The sequence below is a fragment of the Gopherus evgoodei genome, chromosome 10 (genome assembly GCF_007399415.2).
Source record: "Gopherus evgoodei ecotype Sinaloan lineage chromosome 10, rGopEvg1_v1.p, whole genome shotgun sequence".
In the NCBI taxonomy this organism is placed as follows: domain Eukaryota; kingdom Metazoa; phylum Chordata; order Testudines; family Testudinidae; genus Gopherus; species Gopherus evgoodei.
Genome location: NC_044331.1, coordinates 86,464,593 through 86,486,599, shown reverse-complemented (window position 1 = coordinate 86,486,599; position 22,007 = coordinate 86,464,593). Strand labels below are relative to the sequence as shown.

Genomic DNA, 22,007 nt, shown 5'->3' with positions numbered 1-22,007 from the left:
TTTGTCCAATGTCACTCCTCCAGAGATGTATCCACTTTATGGGCAGTTTATGGGCATAAGGCAGCAAGACAGTCGTCTCCATGTATTAACAGCTGGATTCTACTTCTACGAGTAGTTCCTTCACTCAAATTATTGCACGTGACTCAGTAAAAGAAGCCTGCTCCTTCAGTGTATTGTTTGTTACATCCACTGCTTTCTCTATACCTGGGTAATTAATTATTGTTTGTCATGGTCCATATTTCTTGGTCAAGGTATAACTAAGGTCCAGAATCCAGAGAAAATAATACAAAAACCAATCATGATAATAAATTCATGGAAGCCCATGACTTGTCTCCAATTTTTATTAAAAATACCCAGCGGGAGGGGAAGAGACTAACAGTCTCCGTCCTGCTGCCGAGGGCTGACTGCTGGCTGCTGCTCCGGCCACCGGCTGCTGCTCTAACGGCCAGGGGTGAAGCCGAAGAAGTGATGGAGGTCTGTTAAAGTCACAGAATCCATGACCTCCATGACAAATTGTATCCTTAATAATAATAATAATAATAATAATAAGTAAATAAAATTGTTTACAGTCTGTTCAAAAGCATCTGGCAGTCTGGATTTGGCTGGATATCTACCTATTGACTACCCTTGTTTTATAGTATCTCTGTAAGTAGCATTGGAAAAGATGGACATAAAATACGGGGAAATCATCAAGCTGTAAAAATCAGGTTGTCGTCTCTCTTCCCACTCATCTTTTTCCTGAATTCTCTCCCCCCAGCTATATTTCATTTATCTCAGATAAATTCATGCTTTGGCTGTCTCTGACTTGAGGGAAGTAGATGGTCTGGGGCCTTATATACACAGCACAATTAGCAAAACTTTTGCTTCCTTGGTTCCTGATAGGTAGCATCGTCATGGTGCTTTGTCTCATTGACTACAAAGGGAGGAGAAAGAACTATGGCAAACAGAATTACTGTAACTAACATTTCTTTCCAGATTCTAAAAGATCTCACCATTTCCCTGGTCATCAATGTACATTTTCCTTTGATTATGCTGTCTTCCTTTGAGAATGCACCACAATTAATTTACCGCGCCCCCTCCCCACCGCAATGCAGTCTCAAGCTAAAAATAAGTTTATTCATAATCCTGAAAAAAGATTACATTAAAACAGTATATCACACAGCTTCACAATTCCACCTAATGGGCAGGCAGAATGAGTGTTATACAAAAAATTCATTTTAGAAAATTTCACAAACTAAAAGTCTAGCCTTGTCCTTCCTTAATTTCCTTAACTAAGAACTCTAGGTTCAAATCAGCATCTAAGCCCTCATGCTTTCTTCTCTCTCCCTCCTTTCTCATCTCACTTATCCCTGGACTCCATACAGATAGCCTCCATTCCACTTTGGATCATAAAGAGTCTCTTTTTGAACTCCCAAGTGGTATCTGGCATTAGCTTAGATACTATTTATGCCCTTCCTCTTAAACAGCAAGAAGGCCTGCTCCTGGGTCGTTTTTATCAGTTTTCAAGTACTTCTGATCATGTTTTCCTGCTTATTTTACTGTCCCCTAAGACACACAAAAACATAACTTTAATATCAGACAGGTAGCCATGTTAGTCTGGATCTGTAAAAGCAACAAAGAGTCCTGTGGTACCTTATAGACTAACAGACGTACTGGAGCATGAGCTTCTGTGGGTGAAAACCCACTTCGTCGGATGCATGTCATCATAACTTTAATAGTTCAATTAACTGGACCCCAGTTAGCAATTTCAGTGCACCATTTCCCCAAAAAGAATTATCATCACTCAAAAAACCCCAGAATACTACATGCAAAAGAATTACTTATTTCTGTCAAATAGGATTTCCTTTGTGTTCTTTTCTATTCATTACAAAGCATGAAGAAAAATTTTCTGAAAGTGAGCAATATTAGGTTGTGGAACACAGTTTCCCTAGGGAGCTGGTGAAAAGGCCATCACTTGAGACTTTTAAAAATAAGCAAGACTAAACACTAGAAAATGATTGTGCAGAATAATCTTGCACTGACATCCTAGAAATAATCCAACTGGTCTTTTCCATTTCTAACTTTTATGTTCTCATAATTTTCTGTAATCTTTTTGCTGAAATTTAAAGACTTCCTGTAGCATATTGAATCTATGCTATTATTGAGCCCCAGATCCCAGATGATTTCTTTACATAATGTCTTTTATATATAAAACAGTCATCTTCTTGCCTTAAAAAACAAAACAAAGTCTGAGTAAGTAGATAAATATAATAAAAAAAAGAAAATTCTGCCACACTGTTACACCTGCAGAATTTCACAAATCTATCTATCAAGACGTCTAAAACCTCAGGCACATTCTTAAATATTAATAAGAATTAATTATTGACAGCTGAGGCAAAATGCATCACTTGTTGCCTCATGTACAGCAGTTTGAAGTGTCCACCTGTTGCTAACATCTCAATGGAACATGAGTATCTGAAAAGAATGAAGCAACAAAGAAATAAGATGTCAGTCTTCAGAAAATAGTTACACAATATGTTACAGGGGAGATTTTCAAAAAGCACAAATGACAGTTAGGGACCTAGTTCCCATTTTTGCCTTTCAAAATCTCTTTCACATAAACACAGAACAATACTGTTCTTATAAAGTCAAGATACATGTAGCAGAAGTTGTTAAACTGAGATGGCCTATTGTAACAGAATACATCCCTATATTTACACTCTAAACACTACTGTAATAATCTTTGTATAAAATATGCTTTGTAAGGTATCATTTGAAAAAATTAATTCAATAATATCATGGTAAAATGTATGTAACAACATTATATATAAAGTTAAGAACATACGCTTACATCATGACTGAAGTGTTTATACCAGACAAATCTGGGGAGTGGGTAAACCTGTTTCTCAAAGACAAAGGACAAGATGACACCTAGCCAGGTGTCATCAAAGCTGACAGGCCATCACTTATCAAGTGGCCACTCTTTGTCAAGCAAAGGGTGCAGAAAGAAGAAGTTACTCACCTTGTGCAGTAACAATGGTTTTTTGAGATGTGTGTTTCTGTGGGTGCTTGTGTCCCTGTGCTGCTGATCGGAGAACTTTGGTAGCATTAAATATACGAAGATATACCCATCTCAGAGTTGGAAGGGACCCCCAAAGGTCAATGAGTCCAGCCCCCTGCCTTCACTAGCAGGACCAAGTACTGATTTTGCCCTAGATCCCTAAGTGGCCTCCTCAAGGATTGAACTCACAACCCTGGGTTAACAGGGCAATGCTCAAACTACTGAGCTATCCCTCTCCCCATTAGGCCCACACATACACTTTCCCTCCCTGTGCTGCACCATGAGGCTAGTCAGCATGCACAAGCTAACTCCCTTCAGTTCCTTCTCTACCGCAGCGTAACTGACAAAAACTCAGAAGTAGAGGGGAAGGAGGATGGGTTGTGGAGCACCCATAGGGACACATATCTCGAAGAACTGTCGTTAATGTACAAGATGAGTGACTTCTTGAGTAATGGAGCACCCTAGCAGTACCCGTTCCAGAGGGCTGGGACTTCGGAATCAGGTCAGTAACAGATGACAGCACAGTGGAGCTGAAGATGGCATCAGAGGCAGAGTCTCTGGTAATCGCGAAGTGTTCCGCGAAAGTGTGGCTTGACACCCATGTCACTGCTCTACAAATCTCTAAGACAAGAACATTCTTGAAAAAGGCAATAGATGAGGAGATCAACCTCATGGTGTGTACACAAATAGAGTCTGGAGGGATCATGTTATGAACTTGGTAACACTGTCTGATGCAATTCAAGACCCACTTGGACAGTATTTTGGCTGATATTGCTGAGGAAGAGTCTAAGGGACTTCTTGAAGGCCTTTGTCCTGTCCAGACAGAAGGCCAGGGCTCTCCTAACATCTAACGTATGCAGTATAGCCTTTCTGTTGTCCTGGTGAGGTTTGGGTAAAAGATTGGAAGGTGAATCAATTGATTCATGTGAAACGGAGAGGTTACCTGAGATGCTGCATCCATAATGCTTTATAGAAATATGCTTATGAATGTAAATATGACATAACTGAAATATGTTTTATGCTAGATATGCCATGTAACATATCTGTGCAAAGGTTACGTTCTTCTGCATGTATTCATCCTATTTGTATGAATGTATCATTCTTGTATCTGAAACTAGAAATATGAAATATAACTCTGGGGTCTTACTGTAATTAGGCAAAGTGTGGGCCATTAATGGTGGCTTGGAATCTTAATGGCTCCCATTAACCAGGACAATTGGTTGTAAATGGCTGTTTACTTGCAAGTCTTCCTGCATACCTGTGTGCTGACAAGTGGGTAATGAAGTCTTACAGTGACACGTGATCATGTCACCTGAACTGGAATCCATCTTTAACCTGGTGCTTTTCCATTTAGGAGGAGGGGTGGGAATCCAGAGAGGGACATAGGATTCCTGTCTTGTGCAAAAGATATATAAGGGGGTGGAACAGAACAAAGAAGGCTGTAGTCATGAGAAATCCCCTAGCTACCAGCTGAGCTGGAACAAGGACTGTACTAGGGGAAAGGATTCGGCCCAGACTAAGAAGGAGTCCAGTCTGTACAAGAAGCTTATTGGAACATCTCTGAGGGTGAAATTTTATCTGTATTCAATTTTCTACTATATCAGGCTTAGTCTTGCGTGTTTTATTTTATTTTGCTTGGTAATTTACTTCATTCTGTCTATTACTTGGAACCGCTTAAATCCTACTTTTATATTTAATAAAATCACTTTTTACTTATTAACCCAGACCAAGTATTAATACCGGGGGAGCAAACAGCTGTGCATCTCTCTCTATCAGTGTTACAGAGGGCGAACAATTTACGAGTTTACCCTGTATAAGCTTTATACAGGGTAAAATGGATTTATTTAGGGTTTGGATCCCACTGGGAGCTGGGGATCTGAGTGCTGGAGACAGGAGCACTTTTTAAGCTGTTTTCAGTTAAGCCTGCAGCTTGTAAGGGAATGTGGTTCAGACTTGGAACTGTGTTTGCAGCAGGCAAGCGTGTCTGGCTCAAACAAGGCAAGGTACTGAAGTCCCAAGCTGGCAGGAAAAACGGGCTCAGAGGTAGTCTAGGCACATCAGGTGGCAGTCCCAAAGGGGCTTCTGTGATCCAACCTGTCACACTACCTTTGGGATGAATTTTGGATGCAGCCTGATCTGGGGGATGGCATGGATTGCACCCTCAGCAAGTTTACAGATGACACTAAACTGGGAGGTAGATATGCTGGAGGGTAGGGATAGGATACAGAGGGACCTAAACAAATTAGAGGATTGGGCCAAAAGAAATCTGATGAGGTTCAACAAGGACAAGTGCAGAGTCCTGCACTTAGGACAGAAGAATCACATGCACTGCTACAGACTAGGCACCGCGTGGCTAGGCAGCGGTTCTGCAGAAAAGGACCTAGGAGTTACAGTGGATGAGAAGCTGGATATGAGTCAATAGCGTGCCCCTGTTGAAAAGAAGGCTAACGGCATTTTGGGCTGTATAAGTAGGAGCGCTGCCAGCAGACTGAGGGACATGACCATTCCCCTCTATTCGGCACTGGTCAGGCCTCATCTGGAGTGCTGTGTCCAGTTTTGGGCCCCACACTACAAGAAGGATGTGGAAAAATTGGAAAGAGTCCAGCAGAGGGCAACAAACATGATTAGGGGGCTGGGACACATGATTTATGAGAGGCTGAGGGAACTGGGATTATTTAGTCTGTAGAAGAGAAGAATGGAGGGGGGGATTGGACAGCTGCTTTCAACTACCTGAAAGGGTTTTCCAAAGAGGATGGATCTAGACTGTTCTCAGTGGTACCAGATGACAGAACAAGGAGTAATGGTCTCAAGTTGCAGTGGGGAAGGTTTAGATTGGATATTAGGAAAAACTTTTTCACTAGGAGGGTGGTGAAGCACTGCAATGAGTTACTTAGGGAGTTGGTGGAATATCCTTCTTTAGAAGTTTTTATGGTCAGGTTTCACAAAGCTCTGTCTGGGATGATTTAGTTGGGGATTGGATTGCGGTTAGACTAGACGACCTCCTGAGGTCTCTTCCAACTCTGATATTCTATGATTCTATTAAACCTCTTTGTCGTTAAATCTTTTTTTGTTCTCTAAATCTGTGTGAGTAACTCCATTTAAGATGGCAAGTTGTTGTATATTGTTTCCTTACACGGACAACAGACCTTTGTTATGTGAACTGCTTAGGAGAGGGCTGGACAAGCGCAGTGCAGAATACACATTTTGGGGGAGAAAATCTGGGACTGAGAGTGTGTTGGAGTCACTTTGCATGTAGTAACTAAGACTGGTGGAAGCCAGAGTGTGACTGAAGTGTGCTGGCAGGCTGCAGCTATACAGATACTCAGGGCAGGACTTGCTTGTGGGAAGACTGTTTGTGAGAGCCCAGGTGGGAGCTACATCAGAAAGGCATTGTAAGGCACCCAAGGTTGCAGGGCAGGGCTGACAGTCCCTCAGTGGTCTGGACTCCACTGAGAAAGGTCATACCTACTGTCATGTTTCAGTGAATTTTCTATTTTCCAAAGATAGTGCCAGTAAAGCTTAGATGTTCCACAACAGAATCTGCAGAGATAAGACGGTTACTCACCTTTGTAACTGTTGTTCTTCGAGATGTGTTGCTCATATCCATTCCAGTTAGGTGCGCGCAGCGCGTGTGCACGTTCGTCGGAAACTTTTTACCCTACCAACTCCAGTGGGCCGGCAGGTCGCCCCCTAGAGTGGCGCCGCCATGGCGCTTGATATATACCCCTGCCGGCCCACCCGCTCCTCAGTTCCTTCTTGCCGGCTACTCCGACAGTGGGGAAGGAGGGCGGGTGGAATGGATATAAGCAACACATCTCGAAGAACAACAGTTACAAAGGTGAGTAACCGTCTTTTCTTCTTCGAGTGATTGCTCATATCCATTCCAGTTAGGTGAATCCCAAGCCTACCTAGGCGGTGGGGTCGGAGTGAGAAGTCGTGGCATGGAGCACTGCAGAGCCGAAGGCCGCGTCATCTCTGGACTGCTGGACCAGGGCGTAATGGGAAGCAAAGGTGTGGACCGATGACCAGGTCGCTGCCCGACAGATCTCCTGGATGGGCACACGGGCGAGGAAAGCCAGCAATGACGCCTGTGCCCTGGTAGAGTGCGCAGTCACACGGCCCGTAGGAACGTGAGCCAAGTCATAGCAGGTCCTGATACAGGACGTTACCCACGAGGATAACCTCTGTGAGGAAATGGGAAGCCCCTTAATGCGGTCCGCTACTGCAACAAAAAGCTGGGGGGATTTGCAGAACGGTTTGGTCCTCTCCACATAAAACGTGAGAGCCCGACGGACATCAAGCGAGTGGAGTTGTTGCTCCCTGCGTGAGGAATGAGGCTTCGGGAAAAAAACGGGGAGGAAGATCTTCTGGTTGACGTGAAAGGCTGAGACCACCTTGGGGAGAAAGGCCGGGTGTGGTCTCAGCTGCACCTTATCTTTATGGAAGACCGTATACGGGGGATCTACCGTGAGAGCCCGGAGTTCCGACACCCGTCTAGCTGAGGTAATGGCTACTAAAAAGGCAGTCTTCCATGAAAGATAGAGCAGGGAGCAAGTCGGTAACGGCTCAAAGGGGGGCCCCATGAGCCAAGTCAGAACCAGGTTGAGATCCCAGGTAGGGGCAGGGGGACCGACGTTGGGGTATAGATGTTCCAGCCCCTTCAGGAATCTAGTCACCGTCGGGTGAGAGAAAACGGAGCGGCCATCCCCACCCGGATGAAAGGTGGAGATAGCCACCAGGTGAACCCGAAGGGATGATATCGCCAGGCCCTGTTGCTTGAGGGACCAAATATAGTCCAAAATATCGGCGACCGAAACTTCCATAGGGAGGAAACCCCTCTCCGTGCACCAACAGGAGAAACGCTTCCACTTGGCCGAGTACGTCGCTCTGGTGGAAGGCTTCCTGCTGCCCAAGAGTACCTCACGTACCAGGGTAGAGCAGCGTAATTCGGATCTGGTCAGCCACACAGGAGCCACGCTGCTAGGTGCAGCGACTGGAGGTCCGGGTGACAGAGAATACCGTGGTCCTGGGTGATCAGGTCCGGGTGAAGGGGCAGAGGGATTGGGTTGGCTATGGCCAGGTCCAGCAACATGGGGTACCAATGTTGCCTGGGCCACACTGGAGCTACCATAATCACGCGGGCCCTGTCCCTGCGCACCTTCAGAAGGACCTTGTGGACCAGTGGGAACGGAGGGAACGAATAGAACAAGTGGGTCGTCCACGGAATAAGGAAGGCGTCCGCTATAGACCTGGGTTCCCGGCCCTGAAAGGAGCAGAACGCCTGGCATTTCCTGTTCCCCTGGACGCAAAGAGGTCCACGCGGGGACAACCCCACCTCTGGAAGAGCGAGAGGGCGACGTCTGGGCGAAGGGACCACTCGTGCTTGAGGAAGGATCTGCTCAGGCGGTCCGCCAGCGTGTTCTGTACTCCGGGGAGGAAGGAAGCCGTGAGGTGAATGGAGTGGGCTATACAAAAGTCCCAGAGTCGCATCGCCTCGTGACATAGGGGAGAGGATCTGGTGCCGCCCTGCTTGTTGATATAGTACATGGTCGTTGTATTGTCGGTGAACACCGCGACACAATGACCTAGGAGCTGATGAGAGAATGTTTGACAAGCAAGGTGGACCGCTCTTAACTCCCGCATGTTGATGTGTAAATCCACCTCCTGTGGGGACCACAGGCCCCGTGTCCTCAGGGTTCCCAGGTGGGCCTCCCAGCCGAGATCTGAGGCATCCGTTGTTAGGGACACCGAGGGTTGGGGCGGATGAAACGGGAGACCCGCACACACGACGGACTGGTTTAGCCACCACCGGAGGGAATCCAACACCCCCTGGGGGATGGTGACAACAGTGTCCAGCAAATGTCAGGTCAGCCAGTACTGCGTGATGAGCCAAGATTGGAGGGGCCTCATGCGGAGCCGCGCATAACCTGTCACAAATGTGCAGGCCGCCATGTGGCCTAAGAGGGTTAGGCATGTCCTTATAGTGGTCAGGGGGGCCGCCTGCAAGCATTGAATAATGGCCGACAGTGACTGGAACCTGGGCAACGGCAGAAGGGCCCTGTCCAAGGGTGGAGTCCAGAACGGCCCTGATGAACTCTATCCTCTGCGTGGGGAGCAAAGTGGACTTGTCCACGTTGATAATGAGGCCCAAGGTAGTAAAGAGGCTGCTGATCCTGCGGACGTGGTTGCGGACCTGCAGCTCCGATGTGCCGCAGATCAGCCAGTCGTCGAGGTAAGGGAACACGTGAATGCGACTGCGCCGAAGATATGCAAAGACGACAGCCATGCATTTGGTGAATACCCTCGGGGCCGTAGAGAGGCCAAACGGGAGGACCGTGAATTGGTAGTGATGGCGGTCGACCACGAACCGAAGGAAACGCCTGTGATGTGGTAATATGGCGATATGAAAGTAAGCGTCCTGCATGTCGAGGGCGGCGTACCAGTCTCCAGGATCCAGGGATGGGATAATGGTCCCCAGGGATACCATGCGGAACTTCAACTTCACCAGATGTTTGTTGAGTTCCCGCAGGTCGAGGATAGGTCTGAGGCCTCCCTTGGCCTTGGGGATGAGGAAGTAGCGGGAATAAAACCCCTTGCCCTTCTAATTCTCCAGAACCGCCTCTATGGCCCCTTTGTCGAGAAGCGTCTGCACCTCCTGGCGGAGGACTTGCTCGTGAGAGGGGTCCCTGAAGATGGACGAGGGTGGGGGGCGGGAGGGAGGGAAAGACGTAAACTGCAGACGGTATCCCGTCTGCACAGTGCGTAAGACCCATCGGTCGGATGTTATTTGGGTCCACGCCTGAAGGAAAAACGAAAGGCGGTTGGAAAACGGGGGGGAAGGATCCGTGGGGGAAACTGGTACTGCGCCCTCGGGCGCACCTTCAAAACGAAGGTTTGGGTCCAGGCGGGGCTTTGGAGGCGCTCTGATTCTGCCCCCCCCTTGGTTCCCCGACTGTCTGCGCCTGCAATTTCTGCCACGGCGCCTATTGAGGTCCTGCCGCTGGCGGAACTGGGGGTACGGCCGGCGCTGCTGCTGTTGCTGCGGCCGGAAGGGTCTGCGTTGTGTCCCAGGCGTATGCATCCCAAGGGAGCGCATGATGACCCGATTGTCCTTTAGACTTTTTAGTCTGGGGTCTGTCTTCTCCGAGAACAGGCCCTGGCCTTCGAACGGGAGGTCCTGGATGGTATATTGGAGCTCCGGTGGAGGGCCAGAAACCTGAAGCCAGGAGATGCGGCGCACTGTAACCCCTGAGGTGAGGGTACGAGCGGCCGAGTCTGCTGCGTCCAAGGAGGCCTGCAACGAGGTTCTTGCGACCTTCTTGCCCTCGTCAAGAATTGCCGCAAATTCTTGATGCGCCTCCTGTGGCAACAGCTCCTTAAACTTATCCGCTGCCATCCAAGAGTTAAAGGCGTAGCGGCTAAGAAGGGCTTGCTGGTTGGAAACCCTGAGCTGAAGGGCCCCCGCCGAATAGACCTTGCGGCCGAGGAGGTCCATACGCCTGGCCTCCTTGGATTGGGAGCTGGGGCTTCTTGTCCGTGACGCTCCCTCTCGTTCACCGACTGCACTACGAGGGAGCAGGGTGTCGGGTGAACATGGGGGTACTCATAGCCCTTGGAGGGGGCCATGTACTACCGCTCCACGCCTCGTGCCGCAGGGAGGATGGAGGCCGGCGATTGCCAGATCGTACTGGCGTTGGCCTGGATAGTCCGAATAAAGGGCAGGGCAACCCTGGTGGGAGCATCTGAGGAGAGGATGCTCACCACGGAATCTTCGATCTCAGAGACCTCCTCCGCTTGTAGGTTTAAGTTCTGCGCTACGCGCCTGAGGAGGTCCTGGTGTGCCCTGAGGTCGAGTGGGGGAGGGCTGGTGGAAGAAGTGCCTGCCACAGCCTCATCGGGAGAAGAATATGAGGAGACCCCCTGGCAAGAGAGTGTCCATAGGGGGGTCTGTCTGAGCCTGCGCCTCTGACTCCGGAGGGAGCTCAGGGTCCTGCTGTTTGGACCTATCCTCCGCATCCAGAGAGGGAGGGGGGCGAGACAACGATGCCTCCGGCGCCCTGTGCTCCGTTGTCGCAGGCCTAGGAGGAAGCTGCTGGGAGCCCTGGGCTTGGTGGTACGCCCAGGGCGTCCAGAATCCCCACTGCTGCGGTCCCTGGTCCTGTTGAGGAGGGTCTTGAAAAAGGACCGCATGCCTGTCTGTGTCCAGTGCATAAACACTGTCCGCCTGGGACAATACAGATGGCTGTCTGGAGGGCCATGGAGGAGCCGAACGCGGCTGGTAGCCATCCCTTCATCCTGACGCCAAAGATGTTCTCGGTGCCGGGGACCGGTACCGGGAGTCATACTGGTGCCGGGAGCGGGACCGGTACCTGCCGCCGACTTGGTGCCGGGATCGGGACCTGCCACCGACACGGTGCCTGGAGGTCGACCGGGACCGGGACCTGCCACCAGCTCGGTGCCGGGAGGTCGACCGGGGAGTTGATCGACGGCGGGAACGGCTCCTAGAGTCCCGGTGCCGGTATCGGTGACTGGAACCAGACCGGGACTGTTTGGAGGATGACCGGTGCCACGAGTGCGACCAGTACCGCCGAGGGGAGCGGTGCCGGGACTGCGAGCGGCGCCGGGATCGGGAGCGTCCACGGTGACGGGACCTGGATAGTGAACGTGAGTCCCGAGACGGCGCTCTCATCGTCGGCTTGCCTCTGGACACAACCCGCACTGGAGGTACAGGGGGTGGAGGCTGAGCTGGCTCTGTCAGAGCGATTAGGTCCCGTGCCGAGGCAAAAGTCTCCGGCGTCGATGGGACCAACAGCTCAACCCCAGATCTTATGGGGGAGTTAGGAGGGACCGGACTCGACGGACCCTCCAGGCCCGGAGTCGACGGGATCCCTGTCGGTGGTGCCGCGGCCGAGATAGGTGCTGGGCGCTCCACTCGAGTCTGCCTGGATGGAGTTGCAGACTTCGAGGGCCTTGCTTCGCGACCCGGTGCCGGGGAGTCTTTCCAGTGCCGTCGCAGTCCGGTGCCGGTGTAGAGGCGACGGTCTGAGAAGCTGCCGGGTTGAGTGCCGCTTCCATAAGGAGAGTCCTCAGTCTCTGGTCTCTCTCCTTCTTTGTTCTAGGCTTAAAAGCCTTACAAATGCGGCACTTGTTCGAGATGTGCGATTCCCCCATGCACTTTAGGCACGCGTCGTGGGGATCGCTGGTCGGCATCGGCTTCTTACAGGCCGTGCATTGTTTGAAGCCCGGCGAACCAGGCATGGGCCCGGTGCCGGGAAGGGCTACGGCCCAAACCGGCTAACAAATATTTACAACTATTTACAAAATACTACTCAACTAACTATACTTAACAACTATTTACTACTAACTACAACTATGAACTGTACAACAAAGGAGAGCTAGGGACGTGGAAGGCAGCCAAGCTGTGTTCCACAGTTCCAACGACCGACACGGCGGTAAGAAGGAACTGAGGAGAGGGTGGGCCGGCCGGGGTATATATCAAACGCCATGGCGGCACCACTCTAGGGGTCGATCTGCCGGCCCACTGGAGTTGCTAGGGTAAAAAGTTTCCGACAAACGTGCACGCGCAGCGCGCACACCTAACTGGAATGGATATGAGCAATCACTCGAAGAAGAACAGAAATTCTGCATTGAACAAGAAATCGCAGTTATATTCAGTGGGAAGGACCGTATCTTATTTCTCAATTAACCAACATTATTACTGTTCCTACTAAGCAGCAATTATTCCCAGGTGAAGAACACTGGAAATCAGTTCCCTCAGAAGCATTCCTATTAAGTGGATTTTCCTGACTGGGGCTAAGTTAAAGAGAGTGCATTCTATATTTTAATTTTTCCCAGTATATAAAAAAGTATAATACATGCACTTGTGCATTATTAAAAACCATAAAGCAGAATACCATGATGTGCTGCAGCGTCATCCAAAGCTACAAGTACTCATCTTTCATGTAAATTACTTAGGGTGGATTTTACAGATATTAATGTTCATAAACAGCAAATACTGAATATGCACAGCAATTATTCCTCAAAGTTTAATCACTTGGCTAGTTTAATATTTCCCCCTCAAAATACCAAAAGGAATTAGAGGAAGATAATGAACCCTAATTATCCATATTTGATTGAATTTTTTTGTTAAATTAGAATAGTAACCAAACCACCCTAATCTTGGAAGGTTTCAGAGATAGAGGCAAGAAGATGTTATATTTATATAATTTACAACTTTAAGTTTAAAACCAAAATTGCTCAAAGTTAGAGCTTTGTGGCAAACACCAGCATAAAGCACACTGGTAGGACCAAGTTACAGATCACTTAAATAACTGGGTTTTCTAATGGGTTGTCTTGACAGTGACAGAAACAGAACACATTATTTTCACTGCACTCATACACATACACACAAGGCATAGCTATCACAACTCCGGCAATTATATTCACACATGCCAGTAATTCAAGAGGCTACGTCCTTGCTTTAGGGAGAGAAAAGGCAATATAAATCACTGTAAACACACCAGTGTATGCATAAAAGAGATCCCAGTTAGCCCAATTTTACTGATTCTGTTAACAGAAACAACTGAAACTGCAGTACATTTTTTTATATATGCAAAAACACACACACCATAAGAATATTTCACACTAAGAGAAGCAACATTCTGCTTACCTCAATACCTAATTCAACTGGAACATCAAAAATAATCAAATACAGCATATCATGAAAAACCCAAATTTGTCATTGCATTTTGCAACATCTGCCCAGCTTCTCATGCCAATAAAGTATTACTGAAAATAAAATATAGCATTTTAAAATATTTTGCTCAATTCTGATCTTTTTAATATTTTAATTTTTAAATTAAAGCGAATTGACTACACTGGTATGTATTTTACTGTCATATTAATAACATTACATTACATCCAACCAACCAAAATATTTCAGCTAGAATATCTTTCTTAGTAAAATATGATTTACTTGAATATTGCCAAATTTAAACACTGGTTATGAAAACAGTTAAATTATATTTCTATTACTTTTATTTTAAAATAATCAGAAATAAGACTGACCAGGATTTGCAATCTTAAACCATCTGCAATTTAAGAATAGCTTAAAATCACTTATTTTCAGTTGTATGTATTAAATAAGTTTTTTAGAAAAAAAACTATGCACTTATTATAAAGTTGGTGAAAACATCTTCCATTTAATATTCATCATTGATTTCTCTAGGGAAAGAAATCAGATGCCTAACTTACCCTCTCTTGTAAGTGCTGAGTCACTTGTCTGCAGTTTCCTGGTCTCTAGTACATACCAATTTAAACAGAATTGTTCAGCTGCACCAGCTAATCACAGCAACTCCCTAATCACATGCCCTAAGCCACAGAATCTGCCAATGAATGCAACATGCAGTGTGCCTGTAGCTATGTTTGTCCCAGGATATTAGAGACTAGGTGGGTGAGATAATATCTTTTATTGAACCAACTTCTGTTGGTGAGAGAGAGAAGCTTTCAAACTTACACAGAGTTGAAGAATCAGCTTCTCTCTCTCTTGTATTACCTCACCCACCTTGTGTCTCTAATTAATGTAATACACTTTTCCTATTCTATCACATTATACAACAGCCACATAGGCAGTTCTTCATGAACGTGTATTTACTCTGAAAAGAATGTAATGCATTTAGAAAACAAATGAATAATGTCTATAAAGGTTATATACTTTTGTGGATGAGTGGAACATAAAGTTAAAAATGATAAAGAATGCTTTGTTTTCAAAAATACCCAGTTTACAACAAAACAATTGTGAATACTCTGAGCTGTTAACTTATACACAGAGATACAGTTTTTCACTGATAAAAGTAAGTTAAAAATTAGGTGAAACCATTTAAATTTCAGATTTGTTTTGTTCTTTTTTACATCAATCTTCACCCCCCCACTAACATTAGAAAAAGTGTTTGGCATGGGAACTTAATCATCGCCACTCTAAACTGCAAGATGAAACAGAACCCTATTAAGGTTTCCTTAAACACTCACCCTTGACTGGATTGGCAAATTTATTACCCACCCTGCATCTGCCCCATTCCCATTGCCTCTGAGAATTAGGTGGGAAAGGATCTGAATAATTCTCCATCATCCAACATGAAAATCCCAGCAGGGAGCAAAAGTAAGAATCCAGTGTTCAGATAGAGCACTTCTGCCCTATAACAAAGCAAACTGTTACTTGGAATAAAGAAAGGGTCTGGGGGAAAAAACGTCAGCTGCAGTTAAAAGAGGAAGTTATTCCCATGTGCAGTAATGATGGTTCTTAGAGATGTGTGTCCCTATGGGTGCTCCGCTGTAAGTGTATCTGAGCCCTTGGACCTCGAATCAGATATTTTAGGTAGCAGTGTCTGTTCAGCCCACATGTGCTCTCCCTCCCTCGTGGTCTGCCTTGAGGCTATCTAGCACTGCGTGGGTGAACCCCCTCAGTTCCTCCTCTACTCCAGAGCTCCTTACGCAGAACTCTGAAATAGAGGGGAAGAGAGTGGGTTACGGAGCACCCATAGGGACACACATCTCAAAGAACCATTGTTACTGCACAAGGTGAGTAACCTCCTCTTCAAGTAGCAAGGTGCTCCACTGTAGGTGACTTCACAGTAGTATCCCCCATGGAGGGCTGGGGCTTCGGAGTGGAGTCTGTTACTACAGAGAATTCTGCGGAGCTGAAGATAGTATCAGAGGCCAAACCTCTAGTGATCACATAATGTTCTGTGGAAATGTGGGCAGAGGTCCAAGTCGCTGCTCTGCAGATTTCCCAGATAGGGACATGTTTAAGGAATGCGAGAGAGGTAGAAATTGACCTCATGGAGTGAGTACAAACAGAGGCAACAGATTGCACTCCTGATAACAGGGATTAATGCAATCCAAGACTCATTTGGATAATCTTTGATCTGATATCGCAGAGCCTTTGGATCTGTCCGTGAATGAAAGGCATAGTTTAGGGGACTTCCTGAAGTCTTTAGTCCTGTCCAAGTAGAATGCTAGTGCTTCTCTAACATCTAGCATATGCAGAATTGCCTCCCTGTTGTCACGATGTGGTTTTTGGAAAAAAACAGGAAGATGAATCTGTTGATTCATATGGAAAGTGGAGGCAACTTTAGGGAGAAACTTGCGATGGGCCTCAGAGTTACTTTGTCTTCAAAACAGACAGTGTATGGTGGGTGTGCCACTAGGGCTGCTATTTCTCCTATGCGCCTAGCTGAGATGATGGCAATTAGAAATGCTGTCTTCAGGGATAGGTGTAAGAGTGAGCAAGTTGCCATGGGCTCAAAGAGAGGTCTAGTCAAAACTCTGAGAACAAGGTTAAGATCCCAGGTTGGAGGTGGTCTCATATGCAGGAAGAGATTTCCAATGTCCTTAAGGAATCTATGCATCAGCAGGTGAGTGAACACCGAGTAGCTATCTACCTGATGGTGGAAAGCCGTTATGGCTGCAAGACGTACCTTAAGGGAGCTGAGTTAGAGTTCTGCCTTCTTGAGGTCTAAAATGTAGTCTAAGATTGGAGGGAGGGAGGGAAGACAAGGTTTGGGTTTTTTGCTAGAATGTCACCATACTTGGAATCATTTCTATTTTTGTAGGTAAGTATGTCAAGCGCTTGACTTTTGGCTGTGCAGCAACACGTCTTTCACCTTGTCAGACAATTCTACTTCTAAATCTTGGAACCAAGAAGGAGCCTTGCTTGGAGGCGGAGGACCTGCAGGTTGGGGTGAAGGCTCAGCCCACTGCTTTGAGAAAGCAGGTGAGGAATGAGCCAAAGACAAACCGGAGGACATAGTGCCATCTGTGTCAGATAAGGGAATCAGACTTGTGTATGCCAGCAGTGGGCAATCAGAATAACTCACTTTGTCTTGTCAAATCTTCAACAGGATCTTGGACAGAAGAGGAAATGGAGGAAAGGCATACAAAAGGACCCTGTCCCATGGGAGGATGAGAGCATCTTCCAGTGAATGTTTCCCCAGGCCAGTTCTGGAGCAGTAACTAGGACATTTCCTGTTCTGGTAAGTAGTGAAAAGATCCATAGTTGGGGTTCCTCAATGGGTGAATATGTTTCAAAGCACCTCTGACACATTCACACCTTCTAGAACAATGTCTGTTTTACCACCAGGAGTAGGATGCTCAGTTACAGTCTCTGACACACCCACATGTTCTGGAATGGTGTTTGTTTCACCAATACAAGGGGGGTCAGTCTCTGAAACACCTACAGGTTTTGGAACGATGTCTGTGCTACTGAGAGAAGATGTTGCTTCTGATGGATTCGCTTTGAAAACTTTGGAAGATTTTGGAAAAGATTTTGGAAGATGTCAACTTTGGAAGATTTTGGAAAATTTCACTAGTTTTTTGTTTCTTTTCTTCTGCAAGTTTACATTTCTGTGCTCTACTTAGTTGGTTATGTTTCATCCTGCCCCTTATCTCGGTTATCTGAACTTTAAAAAAAAAAAATTACACAACATACACTATTTTATATATGTGTTACACACACATACAAGAAAAAATGAATCAAGTACGTATAACTCAGAAGAATATATCAATAATAAAGCAAATTTATTGCAGTACATGATGGGATCTGATTTCCTCGCATTATTTTGATCTAGGTTAGTAGGACCCTCCCACCCCCGGTTTAGATGGGCATAAGTAATAAGAGAACAGAAAAACGGGCATGAGTGGAGTGGAGTGTAAGGAAGTCTAACAAAGTTCTGATTTTTCCCATGATGACTACTTCGATGCTTTTTTTAAAATATCAAATATCAATTTTTTTCAAAAAAAAAATCTCATTTTTTTTTGGTGCCTCCTGCTTTGCTGGTGCCATAAGCACATGCTAGTCTGCCTATTGGGTAATCCAGGCCTGGATGTAGGACATGATTCAGAACAGACCCTCTCACAAATCAGACTATATCATAAAGATCCTTTCTGGCCTTAAAAATCTATGAATCTACAGAAAAGAGAAAGCAGTAGGTCAAGGGAAACTCACTGAACTACCCTAGTGTAAGATGGGGAGGAAGCCTGGCTGGAAAAACAAGCTGGGAAAGAAAAGGAATGTGGGGCTTTTATAAATACTGGGTCCTCTCCCTTTCAGACACATGTAGGAAAAAACAGCACTAAAAATAGTGTGTTTGGGGTGCACTAAGAGTGAGCATGGGAGGAAAAAACCTATGTAGAATGACGAGATAGGATCCAGAGTGCCTCACCAACCTGGTGAACACTGGACTTTAATTACTTCTTAACTCAGGGGTGGCCAACCTGAGCCTGAGGAGCCAGAATTTACCAATGTACATTGCCAAAGAGCCATCCCTCTCCGTACCTCTCGATCTGCTGTTTCATGGCATGCAGGAGGCTCGGGGTGCGGGAGGGAGGAACGAGGGCATGGCAGGCTCAGGGTAGGGGATGGGAAGGGGTTGAGTAGGGGCAGGGCCTGTGGCAGAGCCAGGGGTTGAGCAGTGAAAACCCCTTGGCCCATTGGAAAGTTGGCACCTTTACCTCCAGCCCCAGAGTCGGTGCCTACACAAGGAGCCGCAAATTAACTTCTGAAGAGTCACATCTGGCTCCGGAGCCACAGGTTGGCCACCCTTGCCTTAACTGAATAAACTCGTGGGGATTTATATTGCTTGCATTCTGGGATACTACTCTGTGTTTTAATCTTTCTCCCTTATGCTATAATAATATCATTTGTAGTTCACCCCTCTGTGTCAACAGCTCCTGTCAAGCTTGAAATACTCACTGCACCTAATATCGTTGTTATAATCTGTATATAAAAGATGGCATGTAAGGGTATAGTTGGAAAATTAATAACTCACTGATCATTAATATTCTTTAATGCTATATGCACAGGGTGTGTACAAAGAATTATGAATACGTGTTAGCATTACGTTCTTAAAATGTGTTTGGGAAGCAATGCATGAGCCCAATTTGCCCTAGACAAAAGAACGTATATTTGTCTCAGGCAGAGTCAATGACTATCTATTTACATAAAAGGTTATCAAGCTGGGGAGAAGTTAGTATGGCAGCTATGCCCCCAACAGTAGAGAAAAACTTCATCTGGGCTATAATCACAGAGGGTCTGAACTTCAAATGATAAGTAATGGAAACTATTGATTGCATGTAATATTACTGTATTATAAAAGTATATCAATTAAGGTCTTATGAAAGCTAAAGACACATTGGAGAGTAATATCACTGTGAAATGTATGTACTATATTAACACTATAGGAGGAAATATGGATACTTAATTATATTATGCTTTAAAATCTGTGACCAAACACAGGGAAAAATAGCTCCCTTAACTCCTATCTGGGAGAAAACCTATCTACCTGTCTCCAATGAAATTAAGAAAGGTATGACCAAAAACAATGGAAGCCCCATTTACATATGAATCAGCAGGGGCCTGGAAAGCCCACAGGAAGAGAAGAACAGCATGAGGTCATCCAGACTAAACAGCAAGTTTGGGAAGATATAAAAAGAGAGGAGAAGCCATCTTGGACACAAGAGGCCAGAGCTCTCGCAAGCCGATAATGACGGGTCCATCTAACAAGGGGGCTAAAGTCTCTGGGAATGGAAGATTTGTAAGGATCTTGAACAAAGACTGTAGCTTGTTAAGGTAGGTCTTAGCAATTAGAAAGCATATTTTTACTTTTGTTTGTAACCCTTTCTAACTTTATTCCTTTTACTTGGTATCACTTAACTGATATTCTTTTGTCAATAAACTTGTTTTATTTTTACAATAAACCAACTCAGTGCTGTGCTTGAAAAGAAGGGTGCATTTACCCCAGGTAAGTTAATAAGATATGATGTGCTTTTGTTTCTTTAAAGGGGCAAACGAACATTATTATTTCTCTGGGTGTTCCAGGAGAGGGTTGGATGCTTCAGCGTAGTTTGGGGGAAATTTAGGACAGGGAGTGTGTTGGGGTCATCTCTGCAAGAAGTAACCAAAGAGTGGTGAGTTCCAGAATGGGGCTGCTGTGTTGTAAGCAGGCTGCTGGGGCCAGAGCACTGGACCTGGGCTGCATAGCACACAAACACTCAGGATACTGCATGCTTGTGTCTTGGATGGAAGCATCCTAACAGGAAAACCACAGCAGCAGAGCATTTTATGGCACTAGGGTTGCAAGGCAGGCAGTGACACAATCCCTCACTGGTCTGGATTGCAGCCCAGAACGTGACAAACATACTTTTAAGAAAAACCTCTCCATCTCTGGTCTCCTTCATTTCATCACCTCTGTGGTTCGTAGGAGATTCCTGATGCTCCTTTGTGCTGTCATAGTTCTTGATTCTATTAGTCAACCCACAATGGACTAGATCTGTCCTCACCTAACTCCCACCCAGAACACTTTCAGTCAAAACAATGTTTCTATTTTTAATAGTCAGGCCTCCTTTTTTCCTCTTCAAAATCAAAACCGATAGACTCTCGAAGCTAGTCTGGGAGCTGACCCACAGTAACAGATGGTCTATGGGAGAACTAGATCTACGGGTGAACGTGAAGTCGGAGGTTTTAAAGGGCTCTTACCCCCAATCCCTATCCACCTTTATTGCTGTTTCTGCTCTTAGTGAAAAGTCTGGGCTGCGGCAATAACAGACAACCTGTGGAAATCCTAGGGGCAAATAGCTGGAAGCAGTTTAAAGTTGTAAACAGCTCTCTCAGCCTGGCTCCCCACTCATTGCTGCTTGTGGAATGTTCAGAGCTATAAGCACACATTGTCCTATTTCCTTTATTTGGTTGAATTTAGAGCTGTCAAGCTATTAAAAAAATTAATCTCATGGTTAATCATGCTGTTAAACAATAATAGAATACAATTTATTAAATATTTTGGATGTTTTCTACATTTTCAAATATACTGATTTCAATTACAACACAGAATACAAGGTGTACAGTGCTCACTTTATATTATTTTTATTTCAAATATTTGCACTGTAAAAAACAAAAAAAATAGTTTTTTTCAATTATCCTAATATAAGTACTGTAGTGCAATCTCTTTATCACGAAAGTTGAACTTACAAATGTAGAATTACGTACAAAAAATAACTGCATTCAAAAATAAAACAATGTAAAACTTTAGAGCGTACAAGTCCACTCAGTCCTACTTCAGCCAATTGCTCAGACAAAACAAGTTTGGTTACAATTTGCAGGAGATAATGCTACCTGCTTCTTGTTTACAATGTCACCTGAAAGTGAAAACAGGCATTCACATGGCACTGTTGTAGCTGGGGTCGCAAGATATTTACGTGCCAGATGCGCTAAAGATTCACATGTCCCTTCATGCTTCAATTACCACTCCAGAGGACATGAATCTATGCTGATGATGGGTTCTGCACGATAACGATCCAAAGTAGTGTGGACCGACTCATGTTCATTTTCATCATCTGAGTCAGATGCCACCTGCAGAAGGTTGATTTTCTTTTTTGGTGATTCAGGTTTTGTAGTTTTTGCATCTGAGTGTTGCTCTTTTAAGACTTTTGAAAGCATGCTCCACACCTCATCCCTCTCAGATTTTGGATGGCACTTCAGATTCTTAAACCTTGGATCAATTGCTGTAGCTATTTTTAAAAATCTCACAATGGTACCTGCTTTGTGTTTTGTTAAATCTGCAGTGAAAGTGTTAAAACAAACAACATGTGCTAGGTCACCCTCCGAGACTGCTATAACATGAAATATATGGCAGACTGGGGTAAAACAGAGCAGGGGACATACAGTTCTCCCCCAAGGAGTTCAGTCACAAATTAAATTAACACATTATTTTTTTAACAAGCATCATCTGCATGGAATCATGTCCTCTGGAATGGTGGCCAAAGCATGAAGGGGCATATGAATGTTTAGCATATCTGGCACATAAATACCTTGCAACGCCGGCTACACAAGTGTCATGCAAACGCCTGTTCTCACTTTCTCACATTATAAATAAGAAGCAGACAGCAGTATCTCCTGTAAATGTAAACAAACTTGTTT

At 45.5% G+C, this 22,007-nt stretch overlaps 1 protein-coding gene across 6 annotated transcripts in view; it reads right to left on the bottom strand.

Moving 5' to 3' along the window:
- Nucleotides 1-22,007, bottom strand: part of UNKL (unk like zinc finger) — a 132,367-nt gene that overhangs the window by 5,893 nt on the left and 104,467 nt on the right. The window contains exon 12 of one of the 6 annotated variants that reach the window (XM_030577751.1): nt 2,395-2,454. The exons of the other annotated variants lie outside the window; for them this stretch is intronic. Coding sequence (XP_030433611.1) covers nt 2,429-2,454 — 26 coding nt within the window. The 3' untranslated portion in view covers nt 2,395-2,428. Of the gene's footprint in view, nt 1-2,394; nt 2,455-22,007 lie in introns of those variants that run through there. 6 annotated transcript variants of the gene reach the window in all.